This window comes from Eucalyptus grandis, chromosome 2 (genome assembly GCF_016545825.1).
Source record: "Eucalyptus grandis isolate ANBG69807.140 chromosome 2, ASM1654582v1, whole genome shotgun sequence".
NCBI lineage: Eukaryota > Viridiplantae > Streptophyta > Magnoliopsida > Myrtales > Myrtaceae > Eucalyptus > Eucalyptus grandis.
The window spans coordinates 30,897,406-30,918,246 of NC_052613.1; the positions used below are offsets into that span (position 1 = coordinate 30,897,406).

General features: G+C 39.5%; 1 protein-coding gene, 1 long non-coding RNA gene and 1 pseudogene across 5 annotated transcripts; 2 read left to right on the top strand and 1 right to left on the bottom strand.

The window, feature by feature from the left end:
- Positions 1-3,224: 3,224 nt before the first annotated feature.
- LOC104432233 lies at positions 3,225-6,474 on the bottom strand (annotated as a pseudogene).
- A 329-nt stretch (positions 6,475-6,803) lies between these two features.
- LOC104435127 (disease resistance protein RPV1-like) lies at positions 6,804-17,301 on the top strand. 2 transcript variants are annotated; one of them, XM_039306460.1, is made up of 6 exons: positions 6,804-7,268; positions 7,460-7,599; positions 10,826-11,504; positions 12,272-13,364; positions 14,409-14,705; positions 14,799-17,301. In XM_039306460.1, exons 3-6 carry the CDS (start codon positions 10,867-10,869, stop codon positions 16,461-16,463), a joined length of 3,693 nt encoding a protein of 1,230 aa, XP_039162394.1. In that variant the 5' UTR covers positions 6,804-7,268; positions 7,460-7,599; positions 10,826-10,866; the 3' UTR covers positions 16,464-17,301. The 2 variants fall into 2 exon arrangements, with proteins under 2 accessions (XP_039162394.1, XP_039162393.1); XM_039306459.1 differs by having other exon boundaries at positions 6,804-7,599; positions 10,861-11,504.
- Positions 17,302-17,932: 631 nt separating this feature from the next.
- LOC104432313 lies at positions 17,933-20,532 on the top strand. Of its 3 annotated transcripts, none has more exons than XR_005548344.1 (6): positions 17,933-17,980; positions 18,954-19,126; positions 19,237-19,336; positions 19,451-19,515; positions 19,651-20,066; positions 20,247-20,532. It is a non-coding gene; the product is annotated as an uncharacterized LOC104432313 (long non-coding RNA). The 3 variants fall into 3 exon arrangements; XR_005548345.1 differs by having other exon boundaries at positions 18,954-19,115; XR_005548343.1 differs by having other exon boundaries at positions 18,954-19,060.
- The last annotated feature ends 309 nt before the right edge of the window (positions 20,533-20,841 follow it).

Genomic DNA, 20,841 nt, shown 5'->3' on the forward strand with positions numbered 1-20,841 from the left:
GAATTGTTTTATCAAATGATTGATCTAGGTCTGGCTAACTTGTCTAAGAAGCTTCAAATTCCAAACCAGAGACCGATCAAAATGAAGAGGAGGGATTTTTAGAGGAAGCATCAACAACAACTCAGGGCCATTTGCCGTGCCAACCTTGAAGAGGCTAGTGTGCCAGCTGGAGTGTCCTGAGGAAGTTTTGATGTTGGTGAAGATCCGAAGATGTGATATGGTCTATACCCAAATGACTGACTTGAGTGTTTTCAATTGAATCTGCTTCATGTATGCTCATTAGGTTCTACCTCTCTGTTAATCAAATACGTACCTGTTGATATCCTTGTATGTTATTCTGATGCAAAGTTGCTTGATGCAGTTGCATTCTACCATATCACTCCCGAACTTGATGAAGCTCTGCAGAGGGAGGTATGGATAACCAGTAATGCCATAACTATGAATGAAAACTTATGTGCTTATACTATATGAGCTGTGAAATTTCACCTGAAAACCTATATACAAGGGTGCATGATGACAATCTCCTCCATTATCTATCAATCTATTGGTGTGACAATATCCACCAAACGTTGTCAGATAGGCTTCTAATCGAAAAGCTCAGTCTCATGTTTGCAGTGTTGAATTTGTGAAGTCCAAATTCGTCTCCTAGCACACTATACTGAATTGCTGATTTTACTAATTGGATATTGGGGAACAACCGAGTACATGTTCATCTTTATGTTCTGGAGTTTAGGCACATCACCTTTTCAGCATAATTCTATGAACACCAGTTTCGTTCCAAAACACAAGTAAGGAAAGTGTTGCTAATTGCTTACACAAGTCTGTCGTGCTCCTCTCCATCGGCCAGCTAATCAAGTCTTTGCTAACTGCGGTCCAACTGCGAACTAATTAGAGACACCTGGAATCTGTGGCAAGACATGTCCCCAAATTTTGGTCTTGGAGCAAACGATGTTTATGCATTAGTACCTCATCTTTCATGGGGTAAATTGTGATGCTATGATCTCGAATGTCTTCATGTATTAATAATTAGTTAATCCGATACTTCTTGTGTAGATTTAATCTGTTTCCATGAAATTTGGAGAAAGTTCCCAAATGCCACGAGATGGCAATGCAGATAGCAATGAGTTTTTGTCATGAGACATTATGGAAAGGCGTTCTAGAGTTCTTTGCCATTGGCGTTTATCATGTGCTCTGGGTTGTCAAAACTCTTCATAGGATTCTTGATATCAAGCGACCACTTCCCATGGGGTGTAGTAGTCCTTTGCAAAGCTTTGATATCGTGCTATTCTTTAGCAAAGGCTGAATCTCAAAAGTGCTTGTGTAGGTGGTTCTGTGTGTGAAGTTTAGGTATGAAATCAAATTTGTTAATAAGATCACCGCTAAGATGTCCTCTTCAAGCTACAATCTTGTCACTGGAAGAGAAACTATTTTCGTGGAAACAGCGAACGTCATGGAATCAGGAAAAAATCTGTCTAGTGCAGCCAAGAGTTTCGATGAAAAGGTATCCAAAAAGACAGTATTCTCTCTTTTGAAAGAATTTCTAACCCAAAAATGAAAGTTTAAGTGTACAATTGTCTCTCTGATATGAGTACGTCAAAAAATTCATGTCTTGGCAATTTGCAATGACACCAATTGTGTAATCTCAAACTTGATCATTTAACCACGAATCATAAAGCAGAAGAGACGCAACCATATATTTTTACAAAAGAACCAATTATAATTTTTGGATGGAATTTTTTTTTTTGAAAACGTGTCATTTAATTGGTTAATACTCCGACTCTATTAGGCCAAATTGTGGTCACAGGTTTATTGGTTGAGTTTACTCTCATGCAGAGGAAGCCAAATGAATTGCAAGCCCAAGGACTTGAGCGCATAATATGTCCTATGGACAAATAGGAGTTTTCACTATTTTTATGTGATAGCCACAAAGGATTTTAGTTGAGATGCAATGACGAGAAAAAGAGAGAGTAGAAAAATCTGGTTTGAGGGTAGTATCTAATTGAGCTGAAATTTTGTCGGTTTGTTTGTGGCACATTTTTCTCGAATATGAACGGTTTGATTTTCAAATGAAGCTCCTTAGATCAGATTTTTTGTGAGTTGAACATCTCTTGTGAAATTTATGTGTATTATCAAGAATGATGTTCTTGAAATCTTTATTGCCATGTACCTCTATTATTTATTAGATAAGAACTTTGTTCACCCAATTTTGTTAATAGTGAAGAATTTGGGTAGACTTCGGTCCTATGGTTTTTTATCTCCTCACGAGGAGGCTTTTCACGTAAAAATGGTCTTGTACTTGCATGCTTGGTATTTATATTTCCCATTAGGTTTGCACAAGAAGTGAAATTATTTTGTTCTGTTGCAGCAATTCGATATTGTTCAAGTTGTTATTGTACTCTCAACAAAAGTCATGCATTCAAGTTTCATTCAAAGTAATTTTTTTGGGCCACTCTCAGAAATTCCCCTATCCCGTACTAGATTACATTGGTGGAATTTTAGTAGTTAATTCTCGCAAGGTTGATTCATTGGCTGTCTACTTGGACTAGATTCAATTTCTCCGGAGCTCAAGACAAGTCCAAGTTTTGAGACAAGCTCGAATCTACAAGTACTAAGTCGATGTATTGACAGCCAATTTATTTCCTTTCTTGCTTAACTAGTGCCTAAGTATTTGTTTGAAATTGACAAAGTAATACTTTTTTTTTCTTAATTTACCTTTCTACTTTTATATTCGTTTTCATCTGACGATCTCCAAAAAAATTGAAAAAATAGCATTTCCAACACTACTTTACCGTCTGGCCAGAAAAAGAAAATGGATAATTATGTACACCAAAGGAAAATTAGGATCCGTAAGGTAATTTAGTAACTAACTGAAAATAGACAAACCATACGACCCATAGCAAAATCACCATCATTAGACAGGATTCGGTCTCATCTTCCCTTCTCATCTGGTCACCATCGATCATTCGAGTAATTCTTGCCATGCTTTAGGTGGCTTTGAATTGTCCCCAAGCATTTTGCCAGCGAGCCGAACTCGAGTCAAGAAAACAATACTCGATCAAGTTTCGATTTTTGAGTGCCACGATCCGAGCCGAATACACACATTTGTGCACATTTTCTGTGGCAAAGAATGAAGGTTTAGGTATTCTTCAGCAACGGGTACTCTTTGTCAATTCTATTTCTGTCTATTGGTGAGTCTCATGTAAATATATTAGTCAGTCCACGCATAAATAAATCATATGCTCCATTCCTTTGCAAAAGGCTAAAAATATATGTACGTTGATCACTTGATCAGAGAATCATACAATAGCCACCACCCTTCTCCTTTTGGACACTATATTTACTATGAAATGCAAATTACAAATGCATTATACAAGTTTCTATCCACAGAGTGATGGGGAAACAAGCTAATCGACGCTTGAAGTTGCCCCAAAAATGCAAAGAAACAGATGCGTCTTGGTGGAATTGAAGATTCACACACATGGAGAAATAGGTTCAATTCCAGTCCCGTGCTTCAAGCTGCCGTCACCATTCATTTAATCTTATTAAAGTAGCCATAATGTTGCCTAACCATTTCATTTAGGCCAATCCCACCTGTCTCTCCCACCTAAGGTCTTCGGAGAATTTCGAGAGTGCAGCCCTTGGGTCACCATCAGAGATAGACAAGTAGTACTGAGCAGTCCCGTCATCAACCTGCATGCTCCTCCTAAGCGAGTTGAGTATTCTCTTCTTCCCTCGTTCAGAGGTCGTCCTCTTTAGCAAAGAACTTATCTCTATGTCCCGGACACCTTCTGGGTAAAGCACAGCGACTTCCCTCCTTGCATGGTTATCACGCTCTATGTAGCATGTGGAATCGATAAGAATGTCAGGGTTGCTTATGGGGATTAACAATCTCTCCCTCGAATATATACCATGATCACTCATCATGTTGTTCAAGCGCTTTATGTCCATGACCTGACAGAACAAAGAAATTCTTGATGCATGTGACATGCGGTGCAGACAGGCACAAAAAGGATATGCTTGACAGAAACATTGAAGCAGGGAAGAAAAAAATTTCAGGGAAGCCATTCTAAAAGTAAGTCTCTGCCAACAGTTATCAAAACAGTGAACCCAGAGAGATCTAACTACATGACATCATTATTGACACTTCAGGGATTATTATGACTACAACCATGGAAAATTTCCATATAAAGACATTCATTTCCTAGTTGCACAAACAATTTAAGTTCTGCTCTCAGAATTTGAGGTTCACATTCAACCATTTCGATGAATCAATACCGCCACTGTAGAATCATCTACTATTTCTATGTCAATGTTATTAAGTCAGAGGAACTATCATGAGGATCACAAAGTACATTGCCCATCATTTCACACTGATCACTTGCAAAATCTGAGCATCATTTAGCCTTGTGTGTTCTGGCAACTAAGAGATTGTGATTATCTATTAAGATAATCAACATATAGTCGTCAATCAAGCATATCTTTTTGCTATTAGTAACCGGAGATGCTTCTTGCTCGGCAAACTTAAGAAAACTTTACCACATGAAGAGATTTCATAATGTTTTACATGAAGAGGACCCTATGCTCCCTAAGACATAAACATTTTTGTCCAAGCCCCAACCTTCCTCCATACCTCCAGAAGAAACCGCAATAGTGACTTCCAAGTGTAGCCGTTTCCTTTTCCTTCTTTATATTTTAGGCTTCACTAAAAGATGAAGTCACTCCAAAATTACAAAATTCGTATGTCAATTAGTCTGGCCTTCTCCAATGGGAATAAATCTATAAGATTTGCACTAGTAAATTCCATTGAGCATCTATCCTACCACGTAATTGATACAATATAGAGCAACAGAATAAAATTATAACTAACCCCACTCAATGGGATAAATCTGTCATTAACGTTGAAGTCATTCAACCGCCAGCCTGCACAAAGAAGCTATGAACATCTGATATGTACACTGTGTAGCATCTTGTCAACATTTTTCTTCTCCTAGTAAATTCCCCAAGCTAACCTTTATCAAAGAGGCCAGAACCCAATCGAATGGAGGTATAAAAGAGCCATGCCCGAAATTGAACAAAACTATGTACTTAGACAATCCTGCACCAATCAACAGAGCTATCCAACTTTAGCTGTTGTAATGGAGGAATGACAGAATGCTTCTTCAAGGAGAAAAGCCTCTGCAAAGACCTGAAAATTGTCGCTAGCTGTACAGCATTCCTCAACCAACAAGTCCTCAGCATTTTATCGGGATTCGCCACTTTAGCAATCAAACTCAGGATCACAAATTCGTATATTATGAAAAGCACCTAACCCATCCCCACCCATCCTCTCAGCGCCAATGAATAACCAAATAGACAATCTATGCTGCAGAAGAAAACCAGATGGATTCCAAGCCATCAGCAAAGCAAACCCACTAGAAATTCCATGAAAATTCACGATAAGGCTCCCAGCTTCCGTCCACTTCGCTCAAACGGCCCCACCCACGTCTAACGCCAGCTACACATGACCACATGCAGAACAAACCTACATGACTTCCGAAACATCAGAACGATACTACCAAGAAACCTTCTTCCTAAAGTTTCAAAAGAAACCTTCTTCATAAAGTTTCAAAAGCTGTGGCCTTACACACCACTTTAGCTAACCTTTAAATGAAATCGCAATCCATCTGTTCTTCAGAATCAGCTGAAAGTGAATCTCCATCGAAATGCAGCGCCAAATCATGTCATTTGCAAACGTTTAAAGTATTCTGCATGAGAAAATCATTTCGCTGCCAACATAATTCACAGTTTTGCTCACAATCAAAACAGCAAAAAGGATTGTTTGGCTGTTTGTGTTTCCTTTTTTCTTGACATCCTTCCACTCATTATGATATGTTTGTCATTTTGAGTATAAGTTTTTGATGCCAAGACCCCTACTATATATAGATGTTGGTTAAAAGTCAATATATTTTTTACCTTACCAAAAAAAAAAAAAAATAGAGCAAAAGGGACAGAAACTCCATTACCTGAACGGAGTACTTCACAGTGAGGCTCGCGACGCTATCGCCGCGCTTAATCCGGTGCGAGATCGCGAACTTCCCCACGCCGTTATCCCTCCAGAAGCTACCCGAGCTCGGGACGCCGACCACCTCCTTCAACCTCCAGGGGCCGCGAAGGCTCGGGTGACCATGTCATGATCGGAGGCGACGGAGCTCCAGATGCGGCAGACGCAGCTCGCGCGGGCCAGGTCCGGGACGGGGAGCTTCTCGAAGATGAGCCGGAGGGTGTCGCGGCAGGCGAGGGCGGAGAAGTGCGAGTTCATGGGCGAGATGGTGGAATCGTCGGCAGCGGAGGCGGCGGCGGAGGGCGGCAGCGGCGGAGAGAGATCGGGGGTCGGGGGTGGAGGCTCCCGGTCGCCGTCGTCGTCGTCGTCGTCGTCGCCGCAGCAGCCCATAGAGAGAGAGATGGGAATGTCTACGTAGTCGGTTTTGATGGTTTTGGATTTTTGGTTTTGAACGGTGCATGGTAGGTGCCAGAAATATGGTTGAATTATGGTTTTACGCGCCGTGTTTTGTCATTTATTACAAATTGTCCCTGACTTTTCGATTTTTCGCGATGTCTCCCCTAAAATTTGAAATGGGTTGCGATGTCAGACTGGTGTGACTTCCGTCATTTTTGGGTTTGAGCACCGACCATGTGCTTGTCACGTGACTGAGTTGATCTTTCATGGAAGGGAGAAAATATCGGCTGCTCTGTAGCAAATAAGATAAGAAGGTGATAAGAAGGCGACACGCGTTTTTTGAGGATAAAATGAGGCGTCATTTAGCTACTGCAGAAGGGACTGTTGGGATTTTTCTGCGAGTTCTCTTTCTTTGCGCCTCTCTCTCCGACGAACAGGATCGCGACCTCCCTCTCTCTCCCTCCCTCCCTCTTTCCGATCAGCGAACCACCGCGCGCAACCCACGAACCACCGCGCGGGATCGGCGAAAGGGCCGCGAGCAACTGACAAACCACCGCACGGGACCGGCAAGAGGACCGCGACCTCCCTCTCTCTCTCTGCCCTCCCTCTTTCCGACCGGCGAACCACCGCGCTGCCCCTCCGGCTCCAGATCCGGCCCCAACTCGTCCGTCCCTTGCTCTTTCTCTCCCCTCGCGTCTCTGTCTGCCCTCCCTCTCTCCGACGGCAAACCAGCGCGTGACCGGCGAATTAATATTTTCTCCTTGCGGTAGAAGCAACGAAAATATCTTTGAAGTCTACAGCGAGGTAGTCTTAGCAATTTCGAGGAAGGAAGGTTTGTTTCGGTGGTCTTGGTCAAGAAGGTGAGGGTAAAAAAGCAGTACAATTGCCGCGTGAAAAGACGCGCAATCCTCTCCACAAGAATGCGCGTCTCCTAGTACTTGTGCCTCAGGAGCATAAACGCCAATCACCATAAATCACTTGAGACGCTCTCGTCTTTTGTTCTGAGAGATCTGATCTTGGCAGCTCTAGTTTGAGGCGTGAAGCTGATCCTCAGATTGTATTGTTCTTTCGGAATCCAAACACAACTTGATCTGCTTCAAGACAATTTCTTCTCAAACACAAAAGCCCATCACAATAATTTCATCTTTGCATCGCTCCTCCAGGTAAGCTCGGCTTTCATTCTCTTGTCCATTACAATTGATAGGTCGAAGAAAGAACATTTGATTTTTACTCATTGCATAACACCTAGCATCCTTTAAAGCATACAAAATTTTGCAAGTGAGGTTCCCTCAACTTTTCCAAAATCATCACATATATTGCTAATTTTTCCTAGCTCTTCTTATTCAAACTGATTGGTATGAATGGTTGGATTGGTTAAACCCGGCGGAATCGCATGCTAGCCCTTTACCTCGATAATGTTTCAAAATATTACCTTTGACTAGAGACTGGAAGATTGACTGAACTCCTTCGGACCAAAAAGTCCATTCGATAAAATTACAAACTCTTCTAGACCCAATTTTGGGTCCATCAATCCTATACGTATCCCAATTGTATAAATTACTTAAAGCCATGAAACATCCAAAATACTCGATTTTTGCAGAATAATTCCTCTTTTTCTTGAAAAAAGCTAAAGATTAAAATTTTTCCTAATATCGACCGTTTCTTTTCAATAATTGCATAGAGCCCTTCAAAGGCTACTAATCAAAATTGTCAACAACAAATATTTATCTGACCAAATCATATCAACTAGAGAATTTTTGGATGTCTGGAAAATTATCCATTATATTTTTCCAATTCTTGTAATTTCTGGAAAATGACAAAGAATTCAAATGTTTTCCAAAAATTATGAAAAATTCACAATTGTACTATGTTTTGTGCTGGTTTGAATGGAAAACTTGAAAGCGAGCAAAGCTGCTATCGTATTGAAAATTCCTTGCCGTCACTGGACAAGGCCGTTGTTGATTCCTCTTCATGTTGCCGGTTTCGCAATTGAATTACGACTCTTATTTGAAACCACATGCATTTTTCACTTTTTCTATAACCACGGGTATTCTAATTTGTCTTCACATATGAGTTTACTTTCTTTTTTTCCTTTCGAACTTGGCATGCTGCAATTGAAAAATGCAAGTGTGGGTAGCAACCACGCCTATCGTGTCCATAACAGAACAAGGAATGTGCGTGATCGCAAACGCATCCTCTTCATAGTTTACTATGTTTTGTGAGAAACTAATTTTTTAGCACTTTCAAAAACATGGAGAAAATAAAGGATATGTTTGTAAAGTTGATCTCTTTATATTGATGGACATTTGAGACAAAATTAAAGAGGACAAATGGTTTAAACAAAAGACAAATTAAAATTGTGATTTCCAAATCTAATAAATCAACCATACAAAGAGTCAAAGAAAAACAAATTGCACCGATTATACCTTGAGCACAAAGCGCACGAAATGGGACTTCGATGGAGTGCAAATTTAAGTGAAACCATATATTGAGAAAAATAAAAGATTGCAAGAAAAAACGTAAATTGCATTGAAAATGTAAATTTTTATAATGAAAGTGTAAATTGTTTAATGTTTCCCTTAATTCTCAAATTACGTACCATACCATAACATCAGATTTTCCTTCTGATAAAACATGCTATGCACTTTTTCACGAAAACATAGGCTAAACACACATTTCCTCGGTCCCTAAACATAATTTACAGCCAGATATCAGAGATTGCACTCTTGAAATTAGCGACTAAACTCACTTGGGCCAAAAAAGCAATTTCAACAAAATTACGAAAATGCCCTTCTAGCCTGATTTTAAGTCCATGGGCCCAGTTCGCATCCAAATGGTCCAAAATTATCACATCAGTTTTGCTGAATAAAAAAACTTACGAAAAATTATTTTTTGTTTCTCCTCATTTTAGAAAGATGATGTATTATACTAAATAAATAGCAAAGGATATTTCACTTTTTGAATTTGACTTATGACTAACTTAATAATTTTTAAAGAGGGTAATAGTTCTTGAATTTTATTTTCCCTACATGACTAACTCTTGACTTTTTAGATTATTAACACATTCAACTTCTTTCCTAAAGAATCTCTCATAATGTGTCAATAGTGTGTATGTTTTGAGTGGATATTTAGTATTGCCAAAATAGAGATAGACCTAATAGTAAAGGTCACTCAATCCATTTACACCAAGGAGTCCAGTCATTTCTCAACCATTTATACCAATACCTCATTTCTCAAGTTTGGAAATAAGTCATCATTTATCATATCTCACAGTTGGAAGCATGATTGTTGCAAAACATAGCTATTAAATTTGGATGACATCTTTGCAAAAAGTTTCTACCAATAGATTCTTAAACTTTAGAATGTAAAGTAATTGGAACATTTTTGTGGGGCCAAGAATTATGGATGAATATGTGAATTTTATCAAATTAGTGAGCCTAAATATAATTTCGGAAAGTTAAGCGGCGCCCCCTCAAGCCCCCTTTAAATCCACCCATGTTGTTCGACATTTTGGATGTGGCGGGAGAACAACTAAAAAAAAGGAGAAAACTAGGGGGATGGGAATATATGATACAGAGAGTTAAATGAGAGGATATTAGGGAAACGAAGAGAGAAGAACCAGGAAATAGACATAAATGACACATTTAGCGAGAATGGTTCAGGGAGGCTGCCATTTTTAGTGTAGAGCAAACTAGTTGGGAGAGAGCCAAATGGCAAATATGCTTAGAGAGAGAGAGTTTACCTTTTCGTCTTTTTATGTTTTAAATTTCAAAATGAAGTTTTATTTAACGATTTAACCATTTAATTTTCTATTAATTATATTTGTTTTTTGATCGATTACGGATACTTCATTCTAGATGTTATGAATATCGGTAATCAGCACTTGATAAAGGCAGATATAAGGTACGCATGTGCTTTCGAATAGCTGCTTAAGTTAAACTACCGATCAAAGGTAAGGTTGAAGGAAATATGACAAAAAACTTAGATGATCTGGGTTGATATTAGTGGTCCTCACTTAAAACTCACATTATGCGAAGGGTGGGGATGCATTAGGCTTACATGCACTTAAGAATGTCTCAAAAAATTTAAGCACCACCCATTTAATTTTAGTTAGTTTTTACACGTGAGCCATGTTTTATATCTTGTAGCCCTCCAAATTTCCTCCCATTAGGAGAGTCCCGCTTCTAAAGACCAAGAGGACCCATTTTCTTTTGGTCCGTGTGCGGACGCAGCTTTTGATATTGGATTAACTAGTAGACACTCGCCTAGGAAGACTCGTTCATCAAACATTTTGCATTGGAACCGTTCAGAAAGCATGTATTCTCCATCCAGAAAGCATGTGCTTTCGATCCAGCCTTTTCGTTTGTTTATGTACATCTTTTTGTGCAGTAAGAAGGCATCCTCTCTTCATTTTTGCCTATCAGACTTCCATGGAGAAAGGACAAAGTCAGAGTAAGGCAAACAAAAGGATGCACCGTTTCAATTTAGGCCGTCCCTTTGCGGTATTCAATCATCTCAAGAAGAAGAAAAACGGTGCAGAGAAAGAGAGCATTGAGGGAGCATCCATTTCTTCCTTTATCTCTTCGATACCCACAGGAGGAGGCAGTGATCAATACGACATATTCTTGAGCTTTCGAGGCTCGGACACCCGCAAGGGATTCACCGATCACCTCTACCGCAGTCTGATCAATGTAGGGACCGTACCAATTTCCGTGTTCAAGGACGATAATAGCCTCGAAATTGGAAAGGATTTTGATTCAGAGATTCTCGATATCATCACGCAGTCTAAGATTTCGATTCCTATTATTTCCGAAAATTATGCTTCGAGCAAATGGTGCCTCCGTGAGCTAGTTCGTATCATGGACTGCAAGAAGAGCATGTCTCACATGGTGTTGCCCATTTTTTACAAAGTGAACCCATCCGATGTGCGGTATCTAAAGGGAAAATTTGGGGAGGCCTTCCATATGCGTAAGAAGCGTTTTGATGAGAAGGATATTCAGGAAGGGAGACAAGCCCTTACAGAAGTGAGTTACTTAAATGGATGGGAATCTGAAAAATTTTCTAATGGGTACTTCTCTTCCACCTACACTTTTATTTTTCGTAAGTTTTTTTATTCAGCAAAACTGATGTGATATGGATGAACTGCTTTCACTACAAGCTCACAAAACATCCCAGTATGTGCTAATGAATAACCATAATGGCCCAAAGACTACAAACCCTTGTACTCTGCTATTTTTCCCCTGCAAACTACACCAACAACAACTAAAACCTTAGGATCCCATACTCAGCCTTCCAAAGCTTGATCGACCCCAGATAAATTGACCTCCTATTGCCAACAGGGGTTGGCTCGGTTGATATGAATGGGACACTTCACATTGACCATGTCATAGGTTAAACTTCCGCTGCTTCCAGTAACCACCATGGGTAGGCGATTTATAAGTTAATTACAAGTTCCCATTTAGGGCCCTCGGATACGCTGGCCTCGGAGGGATGGCCTCCCCTCCTCCTAAGTCCTAAACTTTTTGTAATCAAAATAATCGACCTCCTATCCTTCAATTAGCAGCGACCATAGGCCTTATAACAAAAAGTTTACTTCTAAATATTCTCAATTTGCTCAGTGCAACACCTTATCTAATTTCAATAGGATCTATCTATTGGTAGAAAAAGGAAGGGGAAAATGAAATGACTACTACACCATCATCCTTCATTGTTATTCATAAAACCAAAACATTTTGCATGTTAATTGGTTCCATCCATCCTTCACATATATGTGGGTGTCCTTTGAAGAGATTACGTAAAACTACGAAGTTATAATGAGTTATTGTTGTTTGATAGGCATGAAGGAGAATTAGTGGAAGAAGTCATCAAAACTATTCTGAGCAAGTTGAGACATGATTTTCAGCTTGATGTTCCTAAGCATTTAGTTGGAGTTGGCGATCATGTCAACAAAATTAGGAATTGGGTTGATACTCCTGCCAGTCATGCTCGAATGATTGGAATATATGGCATGGGCGGGATCGGTAAAACAACTCTTGCCAAGGTCATCTACAATGAGCTGTTGAATGACTTTTTGCATCGTAGCTTCCTTCCAGATATACGAGAGACAGCTCACCACAACGGTATTCTTTATTTACAAAATCTACTAATTAAGGAAATACTACCCAATGAACATCAAGTTTGCAAAGTTGATGATGGAATTAGTTTGATCAAATCTAGATTCAAAGGAAAAAGGGTTCTCATTCTTCTAGATGATGTTGATCATCAAGATCAACTAAATGCTTTGGCTAGAGAACGTGATTGGTTTTCGACAGGAAGTATCATCATTGTTACGACTAGATATGAAGCTATTCTTGATCAACCTGAATTCCAAGCAGACTACAAGTATGAACTGAGCGAATTAGATGAGGTGCATTCTTTGCTTTTATTTAAAAGGCATGCATTTCACATGGGCCATTGTTCAAAGGACTTTGAGGGTATCTCACGTGATATCTTATCCACCATGGGCGGGCTTCCCCTAGCTATCAAGGTCATAGGTTCATACTTGTATGGGAAAACAAATGGAAAAGTATGGCAAGATATACTGAAGAAATTAAGAAACGAACCGGCTAAAGACGTACAAAAGATATTGATGATAAGTTATGATGCATTGGAACCTGAACATAAGAATATTTTTCTCGATATTGCTTGCTTCTTTATCGGCGAAGATAGCAAATTCGCCATTTACACGTGGGAGGATTTTTATCCATATCAAGGAATTGAAGAGTTGAAGTTGAGGTGCTTAATTAAAATTGGAGATCGTGGTGAGTTTAGGATGCATGATCAACTAAGAGATCTTGGAAGGAGCATCTTTTGCCAAGGACAATCGCTTGAAAGATGTCTGAAACAATGGGTTGACCAAGAAGGCTTAACAGTGAAACCGGAATGTGGGGTAAGATATGGCACTCCTTTTTTCTTTCCCTCTCTCTCATAATTTCATGTTTAATTTGATCTATTCTACTCTTTTACCTAGTGTGAGCAGATGCTCCTACTTTTTAGGAAAAAGTCTATTTATATGTCCATTCATGTCCATCATACATGAATTGTGGCCGTAATTGGATTATATGTGTGCCAATGATTAAAAAGTTACACTATATAATTCAAATTCATTTGCATAAAGTACATTAGTCAAAAATTTAATATACAGTTGATTCTTTAACTATGATTCTATAGTAAAAATCTCATTCACTAAAAGCATGCAATTTTATATCTAGTTGAAAATATTGATAGTTTGAAAGACTATAATAATTAATAAAGATGAAGCATATACATCATAGATCATATAAATAAATATTTTTTTTATTCAAAACAATAATGGACAATATGTGCCAATTATAATAACTAATAATTAAGCAAATCAGTAACATTAAAGAAAAATATCACATTTACAACGGGTGCTTACTTTCTATTACAGTCGAATGTAAAGAAAAATATCAATGTTTGGTATGCTTTTTTTTTTTTTTTTTCCATTTTGATTCAAAAGTACCTGTCCCTCTACTAGTTATATCTATCTCTTTTCATTCTTCTTTCCTCTTAATAGATATGATGGCAAAGAATCTCCTTAATAAATATATTGGGAGAACCTTACTATCGTTGTATCACGTGGACCTTGCTCATCTTATGGATTAGGTTAGGTGTTTTTTTTTTGAATGGATTTGACAATGAATGGATCTTATTCTCCCTTCTTTGCTTCTTTCATTTCTGTTTTCTTTTTCCTTCGCTTTTCTTAATAAACATTTCTTTCCTCGCCAAGCTCTTTTATAATATTTATATTTTTGGGACAATGCCCTTTTGTGCCAATAGCCACTAGACTAACTTGACTATTTAGAGGAAATGTCGTGCTTCTTATTAATATATTGATACCTTTTTCTTTACTATATACGATTTTCAGCATGAAAGTAAGGTCAGTTTTCACTTAGCTTGGTTTGATATGCAGGCACGCTATTGTTTGAAAAACTACGATACATACTTTCAATGGCCCCGTGGCTGTTCCCCTGCATACACAAGTGAACAATTTAAAAACTTACCGAGCTCAAGGTTCCTTCAATTGTGCTGGAAGGCTTTAAGTGGAGACTTTAATGAACTATTTTCTGAATTAAGATGGCTTCGATGGTTTTACATTGAACCCAACATGCTATCTTCAGCGATAAATTTCCATCTATCTAAATTAGTGGTGCTAGAGTTGTCACAAAACAAGCTCGCAGAGGATTGGAGCGGATGGAGTTCAATTATGGTAAGATGGAAAAAAGACATCCTTTGTGATCTTTGCTTTGTTTTGTCTTGTCCATTAAATTCCTTTTTTGACATCTTATTCTCCTTTATATAGGTTGCAAAGCGGCTAAAAGTTCTCAACCTTTCATATAGCCAGGTTTTAAGATGTACTCCTGATTTCTCGACTTTCACAGAGTTGGAGATTCTAATCTTGGATGAATGTTGCAAACTGGAGCAAGTCCACCCTTCTATTGGCCAAGTCAAGAGACTTGTTTCCTTGTACTTGAGGAATTGTCTCAATCTCAAAGAGCTACCAGAGGAAGTGGGTGAATTGCAAGAACTAAAAGAACTTCTTTTAGATGATGCTGGCATTACAAAAATTCCTATGTCAATTGGTTCTTTGAAGAAGTTGCAAAAGTTGAGTGTCCCACATTGTTTGTCATTGGTTGAAATCCCTCTCTCAATCGATAATCTTTCTTCTCTCCAACACCTTGACCTAAGTAGTTATTCACTATTGAGTGAGATCTCTAGGTCAAATAGGAATCTTTCTTCTCTCGAATGCTTTAACCTCCTTAGCTCAATCGGGAATCTTTCTTCTCTTCGACACCTCAACCTCTCTCAATGTTCGTCATTGAGAGACATCCCTAGTTCAATTGGAAATCTTTCTTCTCTCCAACACCTCAACCTTTCTCAATGTTTGTCATTGAGAGACATCCCTAGCTCAGTTGGGAATCTTTCTTCTCCCGAATGCTTTAACCTCCTTAGTTCAGTTGGGAATCTTTCTTCTCCCGAATGCTTTAACCTCCTTAGCTCAATTGGGAATCTTTCTTCTCTTCGACACCTCAACCTCTCTCAATGTTCGTCATTGAGAGACATCCCTAGTTCAATTGGAAATCTTTCTTCTCTCCAACACCTCAACCTTTCTCAATGTTCGTCATTGAGAGACATCCCTAGCTCAGTTGGGAATCTTTCTTCTCTCTTACACCTTAACCTCTCTCATTGTTCCTCATTGAGAGAAATCCCTAACTCAATTGGGAATCTTTCTTCTCTCCAATACCTTAATCTCTCTCATTGTTCGTCACTAAGAGAAATCCCTACCTCAATTGGGGATTTACACAAATTGCAACATCTGAACATTGATAATCCTTTGATTAAAGAGATCCCCGATGCCATTGGAAGGTTTAAAGAACTGCGGAGGATAATTATTATATCCCATGATAGTTGGGGAATTGGATCTGTCTATTGCTCTCGTTCGCTTAGTAAAATCATTGACACATCCTTATCTACTCTGCCCGATTGCAAGGATAAATCTTTTCTTCAGAACCTCCTTTCCCAACACTTTAAGGTGCTTCGATTGATGCCAAAGCATCCTTTTGGTTTAACATATCTTCAATACAATTTCGCAATTCCCAAATTCCTACAACTTTCTTGTCTAATCGACCTAGAAGAACTTCATCTTTATGCATGCGATCAACTTGAGAGCATCCAGGGGCTTCCTTCAAGGCTCTTGAAATTTTGTGTTGACTCATGTCCAAACCTGATATTACCTGAGCTTGGCAGATTCAAGTACTTGGAAGAGTTGTCGATAAGACGCTGCAATTTCATTAAAAGAACGGACCTGTCACAATGGAATCGCTTGAAAGAATTGGACATTCAGGATTGCGATAATCTAGTTGAAATTCAAGGCCATGGAGAATTAGAGTTCTTGGAGACGATAAATATATATAGCTGCATGTCAATTGAAAGGTTGATCCTTCCGAAATTACAGTGTTTGAAGTGACTACATGCTTGCTCTTGCAACAATCTAGTTGAAATACGAGGTCTTGATAAGGCAGAGTTGTTAGAGGCATTAGATATTTCCAATTGTGGGTCCATTGAAAGATTACCTAAATTAGGATGCTTTGCGACCTTGAAAGAGTTGAACATTAATGGGTGTCACCATCTACATGGTGTTGAGAGTCTCGAGAGATTCTCATCTTGCCGAAGTATATTTATTAAGGATTGCAAAAACCTAGAAAAACTACCAAACTTGTCGAAATTTGAAAATTTAGAGAGTTTCATAATCTTGGGTTTAATCCGGCTTAGGGAGATTCCTGGGATTGGGGAATCAAGATCGCTAACAAAAGTATCAATCATAGAATGTCAATCCTTGGAGACTTTGCCAGATTTGTCAGGATGTGAGAAGTTACGATATGTAAGGGTAGTAACATGTGACAAACTTACTCAACTTTGGGGACTTGAAAAGTTGGATTTGACTCTTTTGGAAATTTATGGGTGCCAGCATGTACCAGAATTATTTAAAACATGCAACGGGAGATATGAATATGAATGCTTTTGTATTCCCGAGGTAATTAAATTGCAGTGATAATAATGTGATGAACTTTATACCAATATTACAAGAGCAGGCTAGTCATGTTTCCTTGACAGAGGTAAATAAGCAGCAAACTACCATTTTTCTTTGAGTTTCATGACCTATTTTTCATCATTATCTTCTTTTGACAATAAGGTTTTCCTTGACAGGGTTTTGTTCTTCCTAAGTTCCTAGACTTAATAACTTGAAGGAATGGTGGAGTTGGTCGTAGAAGCTGACATGATGCTTCAGCCAAGATCAAAATTTAGGATCCGGCGAGCCGCGAGCTCCGACGCGAGATCCGGCGAGCTCGAGGCTCGCCGGATCTCACCCGAGCGTGCCGGATCCGGCGACAGAGCTCGAGCTCGCCGGATCGGGAGCCCGAGCTCGCCGCTAGATCCGGCGAGCCGCGAGCTCCGGCTGCGGGATCCGACGACCTCACGGCTTGCGGCCGCACGACGAGCGGCACTGACGGCGGGCTCCCCGCGAGCCTCCCGGCGCCGCCGCGTGCTCCCTCTGAGCCGGATCCTCCCAGCGGCTTCGAGCTGCCGGAGAAGCGAGCGCGGCGGCGGCGGCGCGCCCGACCCGGAGCGGGCGGGCGGAGCGGGGGAGGGCGGAGGCCGATCCGAGAAGGACGTTGTCGAAGCCATTGCAGCGGGAGAGCAAGAAAGAGAGAGAGAACGTGGAACCGATGAAGGAAGGAGAGCAGCGTGAGCTCGCGAGAGGTGCGGAAAATGATTTCCTCTTTTCAAAAGAGGAAATCATTTTCCGTGATTTCAAGAAGGATTTTCAGTCAACGGAAAATATTTTCCGTTGACCGTGTATTTCCGCCATCCGAACACCGGAAAATTCGGAAAATATTTTCCTGGAAGTTATTTTCCGCGAAAACGAACGGAGCCTTAGATCCAATGGTGCTTCCTCGTACATTAGAAGGCATTGGTCATTTGGTAAGATTCTTCATCCTTTAACAACTAGCATGAGCGAATAGAGTAATACTTTTGTCAAGGATATATCCTTTAAGAATTATTTGCTTGACACTACGTATCTCAGCGATATGGATTTGCCTAAATCTATTGTTGTAAATTCCATGACAACAATCTTTTTTTAGCTATCCTTCCATTGGCAACTTTTGTAGACAGATTGGCGGCTTGTGAGGCAACAAATGAAAATATCGACATATGTAAAATAATTACTTAGCGATTTACAGCTCCCCTCTCAATAAAACAGGTATTTCAATTTTTTATCTAGAGGGCAACGATCTTCCGCTACTCAATATTGTAAACTGCACCCAGATCCGCTTTTTCACTCTGTCTTAAACTAGTATTTCCTTTAACAAATCCTTGTTTGAACTCATTTTGTCAGCTCTTCAACAGGTCAAATTTGACCGATGGTAGTTATCCTGTTAAGAGCAAACACCTCTCGATTTTTCGTGATAATAGGAAAGCCTATCAAGGCTCTTCTCATTCGCTTGAGCATGAATTCCCAGTAAGGAAAAGAAACTGAGCTAAAATAACAATCAAACTTCAAGTTTTTCTGGTGGATGATGGAAAAGGAAATGAAAAGTAATTTCGGCTAGTCTGTTTCGTAAATGATTGGAGACAGGCTCTCTATAACCGATTGTCATACTGCCGTTTGATGATCAAGCAAGGTAAACTGGTGCTGCTTTTGGGACAAACCTGGCTTTCTGTTTAATGATCAAGGCTTACGTTTGGACTTTGATTCGAAGAGCCGTACTGATGACCTTTTGCATAATTAGGATGATTTATTTGCCCGTTTTATAAAACAAGTTGGGCAAGGAGCTTAAGATTTTGTTAATTCGTTTGCACGCTGATTGATCCTGTTGTTGTTGTGGAATCATTTTATCACATGATTAATCTGGGTTTGGCTAACTTGGCTGAGGAAATTCAAATTCCGTACCAGAGAACGATCAAAATGAGGAAGAGGAATTTTGCCGAGGAATCATCAACAGTAGCTGAAGGCTTTTGTGCCCACCTTGAAGAGGCTTACGGGCCAACTGGAGTGTATTGGTAAAAAATTTTATGCCTGTGAAGATCAAAGTACTTGATCTGGTCTCAACAGCATGTACTTGAAAAGTTGGGATTGTATTTTTTTTCAATTGAATCTGCTTTTTGTATGCTCATTAGGTTCTACCTCTATTAATTAAATACACTTGCTGATTTTTCTGCATGTTACCCTGATGCAGAGTTCTTTGATGCACCTGCGTTCTAATGATATCATTCCCAAACTCAATCAGGCTTTGCAAATAGAGGTAGCACTGCCAATCCTCCCATAACTGTGAGAGAGTAAGTTGTGTGCTTATACTTAATTGAATGTGCTTTTTTGTAAGCTTGTTAGGCTCTGCCTCTCTGCTAATCAAATACGTACTTGCTGATTTTCTGCATGTTACCGTGATGCAGAGTTGTTGGATGCGGTTGCTTCTAATAATATCATTCCTGAACTTAATGGGGCTCTGCAGAGGAAGGTATGTAGTGCCAGTCATACCATAACGATGAAAGATTAACTTGTGTGCTTTAAACTGTATTCAATGTGCTTTTTTTATGCTCGTTAGGTTCCACCTCTCTGTTAATAAAGTACGTACCTGCTAATTTTTCTGCAGGTTACCCCGATGCAGAGTTGTTTGGTAAAAGCTTAAAGAAGAAGAAGGAAGAAGAAGAGAAGCTCTCTTGTGCCAAACAGCATTTTCTGGTTGTGTTCGATGAAGTTATTCGAAAGTCCTTGCTCATGAAATTTTACGGTCTGATCTCACTTTCTAGCCAAAACAGCACTTTTCACTATACGTGTTCAATTAATTTTATAGAAGCCATTAGTGATGACCCAGGAAAAAGGAAATGAAGCGGAACGTCAAGAAGGTGGTATTTGCGCCATTTTCCTTATTTCCTAGTTAGTAATGCTATTGGAAGAGAATGTCTTCAAGGTTCAGGCATAACAGAAGGATTGGTGAGGATTGCAGTTACCTTTGCTCCTAGGACCATCTCATGTGGACTCTAATGCCACCTCCTCTGTGGTATACCGGTATGATGACTAGTTCATGAAATATTTGATATAATGCCAACGTGCTAATTTCCAATTCCGCTCTGTTTATGCAACAGTATAAGCTAGCACATGTTCATTTTTCTCTCATATAAGCAGCATCACAAAGTCTGGACTTCCAATTCCCAAGGAGATAAAGGTTTGTCTTTTTTTTTTTTGCAGGGGTTTATATCAATAAATAGTCAATACGAGACACCAAGGATCCAAGCAATAACTGCCGATGCTCTTTGCATTAACTGCCGATGATCGTGGAGTACGTGATCACATCTGGCTCCCCGCCTTCTTCTTACAAATTCTTCAGCAATGGAACGGATTTCCTGGCATGTGGTTATATCTACCTCATCAAAGTGTTAAAGCTCACAGTAGTTGGTTCTTGTTGCGATAGAGCGAGTGATCGAACAAAATATAAACGGAAGAAAAATAAATCGGACACCGATTTACGTAGTTCGGTCGTAAAGACCTACGTCCACGGGGAGAGCAGCGAGCGAATTTTACTATAGATCAAGCGATACAAGGAGATTACACACTCAAGTCACTCAAACACTCTCTCGATGTTTCTTAAGCCCCAATTACACCCAATAACGCACCCAGTGTTTAGCTCCGAAATTCCTCAAAAATAATCTCTCAATTTCACGAAGGAATTACATGCAAATCTTACCTTAAGATTTAATCGACTACAAACACTAAACTTCTTGGATGTAATTGCACGAATGAAAAACAACAAGCCCACTTTCAAGCACTCGATATTTGGTGCTTC